The sequence below is a fragment of the Squalius cephalus genome, assembly GCF_949319135.1.
Source record: "Squalius cephalus genome assembly, chromosome: 16".
Classification (NCBI taxonomy): domain Eukaryota; kingdom Metazoa; phylum Chordata; class Actinopteri; order Cypriniformes; family Leuciscidae; genus Squalius; species Squalius cephalus.
In genome coordinates this window covers 20,661,272-20,675,499 of record NC_137137.1, presented here as the reverse complement: position 1 = coordinate 20,675,499, position 14,228 = coordinate 20,661,272, and the positions used below count along the sequence as shown (strand labels likewise).

General features: G+C 37.5%; 1 protein-coding gene across 2 annotated transcripts in view; it reads right to left on the bottom strand.

Annotated features, from left to right (window-relative positions):
- gfra2a (GDNF family receptor alpha 2a) overlaps positions 1 to 14,228 on the bottom strand; it is a 94,959-nt gene that overhangs the window by 33,103 nt on the left and 47,628 nt on the right. For both annotated transcript variants that reach the window (XM_079897041.1, XM_079897042.1), the window contains exon 4: positions 8,811 to 9,216. In XM_079897041.1, the coding sequence (XP_079753167.1) occupies positions 8,811 to 9,216 (406 nt within the window). The remainder of the gene's footprint in view (positions 1 to 8,810; positions 9,217 to 14,228) is intronic.

Genomic DNA, 14,228 nt, shown 5'->3' with positions numbered 1-14,228 from the left:
ATCTACACAGAAGCAGCAGTTTTCATTTTTGCAAATCACACATTATTACAATAGATAGATAGATAGATAGATAGATAGATAGATAGATAGATAGATAGATAGATAACGGCCCTGACAAGAACGTCGGTCTCCTCGGCTGTGAACCGCTGCTGGCACGCGCCTGCCTGGCAAATCCGCCGTTATAATAGCAATCAGCCATGGAACAAGCGTGCCTGCTCTTAAAGGGAATGTGAGCTGTCGCTCTGATTGGTTTATTTCACATTACGCCCAAACCACACCTATGAATAATGAAGCTACTTCAGACCAACCCATTTTAGATTTGCGTCGGGCGCAAGAGTCATTTATCCCGCCGGTATAGCAACAGCGTCCAAGACCCGCCCACAAAGTTACTTGCGTTTCGCACTTGATACTTGCGTTTCAGACTGTTAAAATAGGGCCCATAGTTTTAAATGTTCAATACTGAAAAGTATTATATGTTGAATGTGTTGAAAAATATTGATCCCGTATTTGTATTGTGCTATTAGCTCAGTAGCAAACTAACTTGAATCTCTAAAAATCAATTGTGAGTTGAGTCTCCTATGCCCTTCACATAGTCTTTTCCAAATCACCATCTTTACGTTCCACTGCACCGCTTTTTGTTTTTCTATGTAAACATGTAATAGACAGACATCTTTGACGATTGCTCTGCATATCATTGCTTTTAGTCTCCCCTTATGAAAAAGAAGCACTTAAAGGGTTAGTTCACCCAAAAATGAAAATTATCCCATAATTTACTCACCCTCAAGCCATCCTAGGTGTATATGGCTTTTTTCTATCAGCCAAACACAATCGGAGTTGTATTAAAAAAAACTCTTCCAAGCTTAATAATGGGAGTGAATGATACATTGTTTTTTGAAGCCCAAAAAAGTAAATCAATCCATCCTAAAAGTAATCCATACAGCTCCAGCGGGTTAATAAAAGCTTTCTGATGTGAAGCGATGTGTTTTTGTAAGACAAATATCCATATTTCTAACTTAATGACTGGCTTCGGTAACAGCAGCACGCAAATACTTCCGGTGGAAGATTGACCTCTGTCTTTAAATAGAAATAAATTGAAAGTCTTCTTAAATGCTTGTCAGTAAATTCAGCAGTACATTTTACATTTCAAAGACAATAGAAGAAATTATAAAATTACATATAAAGATGTACTTAAGTGGTTCAAAAAAGTACTCTAAAGTTCAGCTAATTGCATTAAATATACATTTAAACTATATTTAAACTGTTCACACTTACTGAGAGTGTATTCTTTTTAAGTAGGCTATTTCATTTCTGCAATAAGCACTGTTTAAAAGCATGCTAACATGTACTTATTTTTCACAAGAGCGCCACATTTATGTTAAGCTAAAACATCTCAAATACAATGTGGCATTTTAGAGTGTCTTGTAATGTCACGGGTCAACACAGAAAATTGACTTTGAAAATTTGTTGATACCTCTGTTATTCACTTACCTCAGTTACTGCAACATGCATATTTAAGCCTTTCTCTCACATCTGGAATTGCTGTGCAAAGATAAATAAACTCAGCAGTGGGACAGACTGCTCATTTGGCATGTTACCCATGTTTGGAAAACACACCACATCCTACTGCACGAAAGCCTGTCAGATCCATACTTCTCCAGCAGAACCATGACCCGGCTCCTATTGTGGAGGGATCGATAGCTAACCCTGTCAGTCTGTGCTTTATTTGCCTGGACTGTATGCACGAAACCAGTCTTGACTGCTCCTATTTGGCCTTCCACCAGTCCCCATCAAAACAGATAAACAACATTCCTGTACTATAAATCAGGGCTAAAAAAACAAAGTGCATGTTTTTTGGAGATAAAAAAAAAAAAAAAAAAAACACTCAAGCAACTGCTTCAGATACAGTGCAAATGGACGCCCAGAGTGCTAGATGGATTTCCTTAAACTACATTCTTCATTCTGAGGAAAAAAAAATGAAAAGAAAATCACAACCAGTATCTGATTTAGCTTGTCACGACCGTCAGCAGTGTAGCGTCACAATAGACACAGATTCAAATATGGAATGAAAATGGCAGGCTTGAAATGCTCCCAATCACAACAGCAAAGAGTAGAAGCTACAACAACAATCATCCTAAAACAGACCTCTGAATACATCAGAACTGGAGATACTGAAACACTTGATCTGACGGATCAAGCGGGCCAGCGGGCTGGGGGTCCAGCTGACTGATCAGCTAAATTATCTGAAAACCAGCTAGACCAGTTCAAATCAGTTAAGACTAGAAATCTTTGCTGGTTAAAGCTGTTATTTTTTCCTTGACAATTATATAGACAATTTGGTCTGGAAAGCACAGCCATTCGCCTACTTAAAAATCAATTAAAAAGCCATCATCTATGTATTACACCAGAGGATAATAACAGTAACATTAATCACAAAAATGACAGTATAAAACAAACAATAAGAGAAATATAATCTCTGAACTGCCATTTGTAATTACATTTATACCTCCACAAATATAATTGTGGTGATACGGCCTCATATTAAAGTCCTGCTCACATCAAGAAAAGATAAAAATGTTAGTGTCCACACAAAAACACTATACAATATAAGCTGCAGTTATGTTTTATGGCACTTTAAATGCTTAAGCTCTTTAAAGTCAGGTGGATTTCCCTTTAATAGAATCATAAAGTCTTGAGTCTTGCATCAAATACTGCATAGACAAACTCTAGATACGTCAATTGAGGCAGTATGTGAACATTAAACCTTAAAGGGTACATAACATGCACAGTTTCACCTAATCTCATGTTAATCTTGAGTACCTATAGAGTAGTAGTGCATCCTTAATATCTCAAAAAAGTGTTTAGTTTTATTAAATTTATAAAAGAAAAATACAGCTTTCCGATTCTCTCTGGAAAAAGCCGAGGTCCTGGAGGCGGAGCTATAGAGTCAAGCGGTAGTGCTTGATTTCCAGCAAAAGACAGAAATCTGATCCAGTTGTACTTACATGAATGGGGTCTTTTATCACTGGGACCACTCCACGTTTTAATAGCAAACGATTTGCAAATCCAGCGTCGACCTGAGCCTTGTTAATAAAACATTCGTCACTGAAATGGCCAGAACACACAACCGCACTTCCTACACTCCGTTGCTGCCCCGGAAAAACAAACGGCATCCACTGTTCCTGTAACACTGGGTTCTTTGGAAAGCTGGACACGGTAAGCTTTCCCTCACATCCAAAAACACACTTTTTTGGAGACATTCTTGAACAAATCCTATGCAGCGCTGGCTGCCGATGATTTCCTGTTGAAGCGCGTTGATGTGCGCGGTCTCGTTCTCCTCTGGTCGACGTGCGCGCAGGCGCGCTTTTCCGAGAGAAATGCTCATATAAGGAGTTCCACTCTTATCTACGTCATTAGATCCACGATAAAAAAAAACCCCAGCCGAAACTTGTACCAACCTGGAAGTAAGATTTTCAGCACAGAAATTCTCCGTTATTCGTCCAAAATATTTTTTTAAAACTTTGCCCATGTTTAACATGAGAATCCATCTCTTTAACACTGTAAACAACTCTGAATACATGAAACACCATGGTACCCCCCCCTTTAATAAACTAATCATATCAGTAGTCATGCTGCTTATTCAGCCTCTGAAAAATGAACTATGCCATGAACTTTCACTCTGCTGAACTGCTTAAAATGCAGCTCCAAATGAAGAACGAGTTTTGCTAAAAAGATCAGTTATTCCACAGCAGAAACTATTACATAACATGAATAATACCAGGACTAGGATTTGGGCTAAAAAAAACAAATGAAATTTGTTGTGTCATATTGACATAAATAGGGCATGGTTAGGGGCAGTCAACTCAAGCTCAACATGCTTTATGAAAGCAGGAATACAAACTACCAAAAAGAGGGAAGACATGTAACGCCGTTGACCCTATCATCCATCCATCATTTTTTAAACAAAATCATGTTAAAATGAAAGTATCTAATACAACAAAGAATAGTTTTTTTCCCTTCATTAGGGATTGTTTTATTCTTAGCACCCCCTTTTAACTGTTACCCCCCCCCCCCCCCATCACCCCCAAGAAAAAAAATCGGAGCCGCCTCTTAATATATAAGCACTATACCGTACCTTGCAAACTGTATGACAAAAGATTGCCATCATTAAACATATGTGTTAAGTCATTGCATAAATGTCCTTCTGAGGCATCCAGGGGTATCAACTAAAATCTAGATCTGGCTTGTTCTGGCACATATTAAGCCCAGAAGAAAGGACAGGAAATGAGGGGGAGAAGAAAGAGTAACAGGATCAGAAAATGTTGCAAGCCAGGATTCGATCTCATGTCCCCCATAACACAATGCACACACATTTCAGATGCTCCTTGCCAAGACCCAAAGCCATTGACCTAAAGTGACATTTGAATGGAGGAGATACAGGCAGTGAATGAGGCTATTGACCCAAACAGTGTTGAATCAGTGAGGTCGTGGGGCTGCCAACTGTGGCTTTAAATACTCAAGCTCTGTATGAGCCTGCAGTGTCATTCATTACCCAGTTCATCTTGTATTCCTCTGCTAAGACAAAGCCATCCCTCACAGCTCCGATCGCAGCGTGGCCAATGAGAAATGATGTGAGGCCAATTTCCACTGCAATGGATTCAAGCCATGATGTGAGGACGGATTGGGGGTTGTGGAGATGGATGGGGAGGCAGGCTTATTGTTAGTCGGCCCGGTACAGTTGAAGTACTGGATTAAGCTGACTGTGACATTCATGTTTAATAACGCCAATCCAAACAGTGATCTGTCATTCAAGATGGGCGAATTGGTAAAAATGCAGAGAGAATTATATGTGAAAATAGTGTTGGGGCCTTTATATATAAAATAATACATATTAGTAGCCTATTATAAATAAAATATAAGTATAACATAATTTGAATAAATGCAAGTATAATAAAAAATATGAATATTCTCTAAAAAAATAAGTTGAAATAATGCAAATTGATTTGACTATAACAAACGTATAGACTATCGATTAGTTACAGTCTGCTTCTTAAACAGTTTATAGCCTTAGTTTTCATTAAAAATTTATTTCTCTATGAAATACTATGAAAATAGTTTCAGTTATGACTTTTTTCACTTGATTTAGTCTAATTAGTTTTGTTTCAAATACATTGTGATTTTTGTTAAACGAGATCTGTCAGCAACAGCACATTTTTGGTCATGCGCGAGCGATCCTTGGACAGCTTTCCCTGTGCATGAAATCACCCGTATGTCAGCAAACCATTGAAAACGTGGGACATTGATGACGATACATAACAACAGAGTGCTTACCTGAAACCCTCCGTAACTGGCTGATCGTCGTTTGGCAAATAAATAAATGACGGAGAGTTACATATGCATTACTAACATTTTATCATGTAAGCTTTATGGCACACCTCAAACAAGGTAATTTCTAGTAATTTAAAGTGTTAATGTTAATTAGCGAGTCCACAATGTCTTGGGTATGCAGAGCATTTGCAGCTTATATGGACCGCACACCCCGGACATAAATATATATATATATATATATATATATATATATATATATATATATATATATATATATATTAGTGCTGTCAAATCGTTTAATTGCGATTAATCACATCTAACATAAATATATATATATATTGTGTGTGTGTGTGTGTGTGTGTGTGTGTGTGTGTGTGTGTGTGTGTGTGTGTGTGTGTGTGTGTGTGTGTGTGTGACCCTGGACCGTCACACATGCGACTTATGACTGGTTTTGTGATCCAGGGTCACATATGTATATATATACACACACACAGATATATTATATATAAATATAATTATATATATATATATATATATATATATATATATATATATACAATATGGACATTCTTTTTACAATAATTTATGATTTGTAAAATTCTGATTTTTTTTAACACTGTAATTAATATTTATACATATAATTGGCAGCACTATTGGTTTGCGTGGCATTGGGAAAAAGTAAATCCTGTTGCGATTCATTGATCCTAAACACGAAGCAGTCAACAAGAGGGAAGGCCTTTTCTCGCTAACGTTATCTGTCTTTATATTTCACATAAACACACACCCACATGAACACCTCCACAGACGTGCCACCACACGAAAACACAGAGCAATGAAGAGATTTATGTCCATCCTCTGCAGTCTTGACTCTATGACTGTTCGCATACATCGGGTCCAACAGAGCACTAATGTTAAAAATAGCACATCCACACAAGTACAAATCAGTCTCCTTAAAAATCCTCATTAATGCTGCTTCATATCCTTAGTTAGCTTATATCTCTGATCTCTCCTTCAAAGTGCTTTCATACGGCTTCAAAGTCAAAAATCAGCAGGGAAACACGCAGTACAGATGATTCCCAGATTGAGCACTTGAACTACGCATTCACTTATTTAAAAGCAACAACAGGAACAGTGTGTTCTGTTCTATAAGTAATGTGTGCATGTGTGTCCTTGCGTGATTATTTATTTTCAATCGTTCAAGGGAGTTTTCCTATAATTTGTCGGCATTAATGCTTCAGCGATCATTTGGTTATGTATATGTGCTCAATGAACCTATCAATCATTGCTAAATGCAAATTACTACCAAAGGCCATGTTAACATTACAAGACCAAATTGTCTCAGTCTGTGAAAGACATTAACGTGTATCAAATCGAATGAATAGTTTTCTTTGAAATGCAATATTCCGACATATCAGCTTTTCACACTATGTGGCTATTTCTGCTACATTGCCGAGAATTACAGATAACTGCGCATCTACCCACATCTTCCAGCGCAGCCGTGGATTAAGCACCAGGACGCTTCATGGCATCTGTGGACTAAAAGCAAAATACATGTTCGATGCCACTTCTGTAATTTGCATATAATAAGCATGACCCTTTCAGGCTTGTGAATGATCAGGGTTACGTTCCTGCAGTGTATCAGCACCAAATGTTGAAGTAAATGCATTTAAACTAAAATAAAATGAAACTTTACTGCAAACCTAACTAAAACAAATTAATATTAGTTTTTGATGCATATATATATAAAAAAAAAAAAAGTGAAACCTTTACAACCCACCTGGATTGCACAGGAAAATGGCAATAGATTGCAAAAACACTAGACTGTGCTGAAATATTTAACGCCATTAAACCGTTTTAAAAGATTTTAAATGAGCATTGGCAACCCTAAAATTCAAAACTTCAAAAAAAAAAACTTCAAAAAAAAAACTCTACTAATTCAAATCTAAATTAAAATGAAAAGACAAAATAATCTAAAATAAACACAAACTAAAAAAAAAAAAAAAAAAAAAAAAAAAAAAAAGATACTAATCTGTGTGGAAACTTAATTTTACAGAGGCTTGATTTCTTGACAGGTATTGACTGAAGTAATCCAGCAATGGTCCACTGGTTAGTGGTAGTGGATAGGCTTGTGTTAATAAAATGGTTGGCTATTAAATCCCAAGGAAACACAGTAAAAGTGATGTACTAATGTTCGGTTCAGCCTAATTGAACACTGTCTTGTCAATTAAGCAGAAAGTCTCTTCTGTTTCTAAAATAAGGTTCTTAAAATGTCTGCAATTACATTCCTGGCGAAGGCTCAAGGCACTAATAGAATATGGTGGAGGGAAAGAGCAGACTTTAATTTCGAAGCAACATTAAACGCTTTGGGAGTAACCTAAAAAATGAAATGGAAAATTAATGCAAGGTATAATAAATATAATAAATATCAGAATATTTACTTTACGTTCAATTTAACAGGTACTTCAAAAATAGCATCTGTTTTCTGGTTTCCTGACGTGGTTAAAGAATGAGAGCAGTTAACTGGAAGGATGCTGGTTCAGCAAAGAGTGAGCTGTGAGCCAACACCATTGAGCCTTTGAGCACAACACACATATTAAGGCCCCTGAGTAAGGCACTTAAAGGAACAGTTCATTCAAAAAGATGTTCCAAACCCATATGACTTTCTTTCACCCTTACAACCTAAGAGTGGAGTTTTTGTAGAATATCTTGGACAGTTTTTTAAAAACAAAATGAAAGTGAATAAGGTCTGTCTCTAAAATATCTTTACTCCTAATCTTCTCAAGTCAAACTGATTGATAAAGAACATATATATTTGTATAAAATTAGCATGATATATAGAAACAAAAATAGTTTTATGAAGCCATATATAAGCCACATATTACAATTATTTATTTTTTTAAGATTTTCAGTGAATAATGACTTAAATGTTATAGGTAACAATGCAGAGAATATCAAAACCAGCACACACGTGGTCTGGATTACTTTTATGATGCTTCTATGTTGCTTTTACGTCCTTAATGAAGCTTGACGCTTTTTGAAGTCTCGGTTCATTGTTATTGCATGTAAAAGAGCAAAAAGCACATTATTAAAAGGTCCCTTTTTGTGTTCCACTGGGGGGGGGGGGGGGGGGGGGGGATCATACAGACTTGAAATGACATTAGGAGGAGCAAATAATGACAGAATTTTCATCTTTGGATGACATATCCCTGAAACCCCAGCTCCAAGGGGATTTTCCCTGTAATAAGTTTGTGGTCACTGTTCCATGGTGACATTGTGGTAGAGCTGTGGTTATAAATAAAGATTTAACAGTTACAGATTTATGGAAACTGCATTTTTTTTTTTTTTTTTTTTTACGTAACAGGCTTCTTTGGATGAATCACTTGTTTTTCTATCTCTGGTGAGTGGTTTTAGATAAAAGCATATGCTAAATGAATAAATGTCAGTTCATTTCAGGACTACATTATAAAACGCATTGACTTGCCTACCTGCAGTGCACATCCATACGGCAGGTGTTGCGCAACAGAAGACAGTTGGGTTTGCTCTTGTCTAGGTATGAGCAAGAGGGTACAATGGTCTGTCTCCTCCTCTCAGCACAGGCCTGGTCCTTGCAGGAGCAGAAGAGAAGCCCGTAGGTGTATTGCGTGTCAACGCGCTCAAAGAACTGACGCAAGGCTTTATGGCAGCGCTTTCTGTTGCAGCTGTCCTGTGACTGAGACTGTGAGGGTTGCTGGCTCTGTGTCTGCGCACGGGTGCAGGTGGAGATGTAGTTGGAGCGCTGACGCTTGCAGTTTTCATTGAGGTTGCAGGCTTTGGTGGCGTCCAGACAAGGGTTGCATGGGCGGCTGGGATCTGAGCAGTGTGGCTGGCCTTTACTTGTGCCAGAATGTATGCCTATGGAGAGGAGAAGAGAGCAGGAAAGACAAGTGAGATTGTGTTTGTGAGAATGATATAAAGAGAGTGAAAGGGGAATCAGTGGGTGTGCATAAGAAAAAAGAGTTGCACAGATGTATTGGACAATTCCAGCACAACAATGAACTCTTTGATCTGATTCCAACTCAATGGCCTAATAGGAATGCTTTCAGAACACTCTCACACACCTAATATTAGAGGACTTTCCATAGACTATCCATAGTCTATTTTTTGATTTTTTTATATATATACTGGGCTAATGATATTGTCTATCCCATAACCATAACCCCACCCCTAAACATAATCCTGCATTTTTACATTTTTAATAATAATAAAAATAATTAAAATCCTTATATAGCAAATTAATTATTTGCACAGTTGCATGTCCTCATAATGTAGGGAAAGTGGCCTGAAACCTGAGGACATTCTGTGTGTGTGTGTGTGTGTGTGTGTGTGTGTGTGTGTGTGTGTGTGTGTGTGTGTATGTATGTATATGTATATATATATATATATATATATATATATATATATATATATATATATACTCAGCAGCCATTACTCCAGTCTAATATGTGTCCATTCTAATATGCTGATTTGGTGCTCTATCAATTTGAATGGGCAATGCACTTTCGCTGTGGATTATCCCATGTAATCCTGACCTTTGGCTGAACAAGGTCCTGACAAAAGAATGGACATGAAACATTAGCTGTACCCTTGCTAAAACCAAAAGATGTTTAAATGTATTATCTAAAGCCCTCCTGAAACCTTTGCATTATTGAAACCTCAAGTGATGTATACACTGTGCACACTCCGATAAGTACATTCAAGATAGAACAAGTGGGAAACAAGGGCATGTATCCAGCTGTGCGACATCTGTAAGTGTTCAGCTGAAGGCATCTGAACGAAGCATTCAGGGGATTAGGGAAGTATCAGCTGGAGACTGGGGGGAAGTTCTGGACCTCTAAAAGTGTATGAAGGTCGGCAATGATATGTTGCCCTAATGGCGTCTCTAGCCTTGACGGCAGCTCTGGTGATTGGAGAGAGAGAGGGAGAGAGAGAAACTAATAAAACCCAGTGGGTGTTGGTATAACTTTGAGAACAGATGGTTTATCAGACCCCTTGTGGAGAGTAAAAGATGAATTTCATTCCGAATGGGTTTTTGTTACTTATGAATAAAGTGCTAATGATCTAAATGTCTGAACTGTTTACTCTAAATGAGTGGAAATATAATATTTATGTAAATAAAAAGGGAGTCGGCATATAAATTACCTTGTGCTATGGCAGCAAACGACTCAGGGAAACATTAGGGATTTTCATGAAGTCCTTTGAAGATATTTTGAAACTGATTGATATTAATAACTATCTTGATGTTTGTTGGGAGTAATCTTGGTTTTAGAGTAGACATCATTGCTCAGATGTCTTGTATTTACAAAGCAATGATTAATAACATCACATGTTCAGAAGTCTGACATTAATAAGACATGGGAATGTTTACATCAAACATATTCTTACTTATTAAAGACTCAAACATATCCTTACTCATCTGCGTTGCAGATTTATACGTTTGATGTAGATCTGGACTCGTGATTTTACCATGGCCATCCCTGCTAGAAGCAAATACAAGCATTTGTCAGATATTTGAAATAACACAGATTGCCTCTGATCTCAAGTATCACTAAAGTTAAATACAGGAGGGACTCCTGCATGCAATCAATACAATTTGTATTAAGTGCAATCAATGCATGAAGCCTCTCTTCCTCGTAACCTTACTCCCCAAGCTTTTTTAGGCTTAAAAAGATTCATTTCCCGAGGACAAAAAAAAAAAAAAACACCAGAAGTACATTTACTGATCTTCTCTGAATTTGAAAATACAATCATATTGATATGTTTGCATATCAATTGTTATTTTTGTTAACTCACCCCATTGTTGTTTTTCCCCCCAAATATTCTTGTTTTACACATACATGTGGAATTAGTTTCTATCAGCTTAAAAAAGGTAAAAATAACTGTCAGAATAGCTTTAACATGTTATTGAATATGGCAGTGTTAATTTGGTCTTGGCGGACTAGATCTGCTACGCTGCTGCTGCTGTTGATTATCGCTGCTGCTGCAGAGCTAGTATGCACTTGCTACTGCTAATACACAGGCATGATGTCAGGGTTCTGCCCTGGCTTGTCTGTGTTGTCTTTGTTTCATGTTTCTATGTTTGTCTTGTGTTTAAGCACATGGCTCTGTCTTTGTTTGTGTTTGCCATGTGCGCCTCGTGTCCTGCCCCCTTGTTTAGTCCTTGTCCAGTCCTTGTTTTTACTAACTGTGCTCACCTGATCCTCATGTGCTCTGGTCCCTTTAAATTGTGACTCTTTCCCTCATGTCCTTGCTGGTGTGTTGTGTAAATGTTCTTTGTGGTGTTTTCTGGTTTGTGCTCGTCAAATTATCTTAGTGCTTACTCTAGTTTTTTTATTTTTTATTATTAGTATTATTTATTTATTTATTATTCCCAGTGTGGCATGATTTCCTGAGTTAAGTGGTTGGGCTGGGCATTTTAATGTCATCAATTGTGCGGGCTATAAAAGCCATTGTCGAATCCACCAGAGCGTCATTTCCCGGATGTGGTGTGATTTCCGCTGTTGCGATCGAATGTGACTCTGGTTCGGTTTTGCCGTTATGTCACAGCTGCTCTAATCGGCTGATGGCTATGAGTTTGTATCTGTCCTCCTCCAGGTATGCGTTTAACTTATTATATCCGCTTATCAGCCGTGGAAGTGGTGCGAGTCGAAATTTATGTTTTATTTCAGTTGATGTGTTGTGTACAGGTGACGGCTGTTGCAAATAGGCTGAGTAATTACACCTACAGCTACATCCCGGTTCCCGCAGCTGTCATTTGGTAAGTTTATAGTTTTTCTTGTTTTCTTTATAGATTATTGGATGTTAATTGTATGTTTCTTGCGCCCATTGCAGGGTGAATAACATCCTTACAGTGGCAGCACCGCTGTCTCGTCCTATGGTCGATTCGCATTGAGTCCGTGTTTGACCCGTGCCAACGAACTGTGTCTTTGTGTATATGTTTTGTTTCAACAAAAGGCCTTGAGTGTCTTTATTTTGTGTGGTACTTGGTTGTGTTAAATTTGTTGGATTCTTTGTCTATTTAATTCAAATCAGGTATTTTCCGTATCAGTTATTTTGCTTTTTTTGGTTATCATTTGTTTGATCTGGTTTTGTAAATCTTTAGTATTGATTTCTTCTTGTGTATTGTAATTTAGTTTTCATATTAATGTGAAATTGGGCTATTTGAATTTATTTAAGCTGATTTAATTTTTCCTTCTTTGTCTCAATTTAAATTGAGTTTACTGTTTTTGTTAATTGATTTATTTTGGTTGATAATATTGTGAAACATTTGTTTGTACATTTGTTGTAGTTCATTTTGAGTTAAAGTATTGTGTTTAAGCTTTTTTTTACAGTTGTGTAATTGGTACAATATATTGTATTAACGTGTGTGTGTGTATTGAGTTCTTTTTGTCTAGGAGCTGCAGGGCTTCTTGACCAGGACGACCATTTCTCTATAGGTGGTGGTGGTGGTGGTGGTGTTTCTTCATTGTGTGCTGTGGTCTGTGGCGTGCACTGGGGTTCTTTAATTGGTATGTGAGTGTGCTGTGCAGATTGTGAGATCCCTTATTATTGGAGCATCTTCCCTGTAGTTTGGCCGCAGCTCCATGACATTTGAAGTGACTTATGTAAGTCCGTATTAAAGTTGATGTGTGAGGTTGTCTAATTTATGCTTTTATGTCATTATAATAAAACTTTTGTATTTGACTGTCTCCTATACCTGTGTCTCCACGTTTTGCTTGCCTCGGGGTAGGGAACCTGTGTAAAGCCTTTTAGTTGGATTCTTTGGGTGAAATTCCCAAGGTGGTGTAGTCAGGCATTATTCCTTAATTTGATCATCTCAAATCTATTTGCTAAATTTACCTGGGCCACACTGGGCCTCGGTTACACCAGCATCAGAGTATCCTTGTTGCTTTGTCTGCTTCTGTTTTGCTCAGTTTTAGCTATTGTGCTTTATAATCTAGTTTGAGTTCTATTTTGTTATTTTAAGAATTTTATTTTTAGTTCTTTTCTTCAGTTCTTATTTTCCGTCAAGTGGAAGTCTTGCTTTTCTTTTCTTTTTTAATAAGATCTTAAGTCTTAGATGTTTCATTAGTTTGCTATTGTTTTATAGTTTTATATATATATATATATATATATATATATATATATATATATATATATATATATATATATATATATATTTTTTTTTTTTTTTTTGTGTCTCTCTAGTCATTGATCTTATCAGTTTAATTTTGGTTCTCTTAATTGTTGCTATATCTTGTCTGTCTTGAGTCTCGTCTTGCATGTTCTTCTGTGTGTTCCTGCCCTGTATCCTGAGTTCCCTTGCCACTGACTCGTAACTGACTGGTGCAGCTATCTAACCCCTATGTCAAGCCTCTGGTTCTGTGAGCCTCTACCTGGTAGCAAGACTGGTGTTACATCTGAGATCTACGTCAAGCTACGAGTTCCTTGTGTTCCTGCCTGGTCTTTCCTTTGAAACTCCTTCTATTGTACTCTCGTCATCGCCATCTTATACTGATGGTCTCAGTGGTCATCCGTTCTGCCTGTCGTCGTGTCGTCTGTCCTGCCCTCCTGTTTGAACTGGTTCACACTTAACTTGCTCATTTGCATCTGGGTCCTATCTCTTGCAGAATTGTAAGATATGCTGTTGCTGCATAAATAGACTTGCATAAATCCAATAGCAGATCTAGGCAGGTGGAGCTGGGGGAGGTGGAGGGTTTCAGAGGAACTTTGATAGTACGCTGCAGGACTAGCTTACAGCAAACACTGAACCAGACTCTTTAAATGTTAAGCAAGCTATCTCATTGGCTGCATGATCAGCAGAAGCCAATCAGCTTATGTCATGCGGTAATGATGTGATTGCTTGAAAATTGCATGTAAAGGACCTA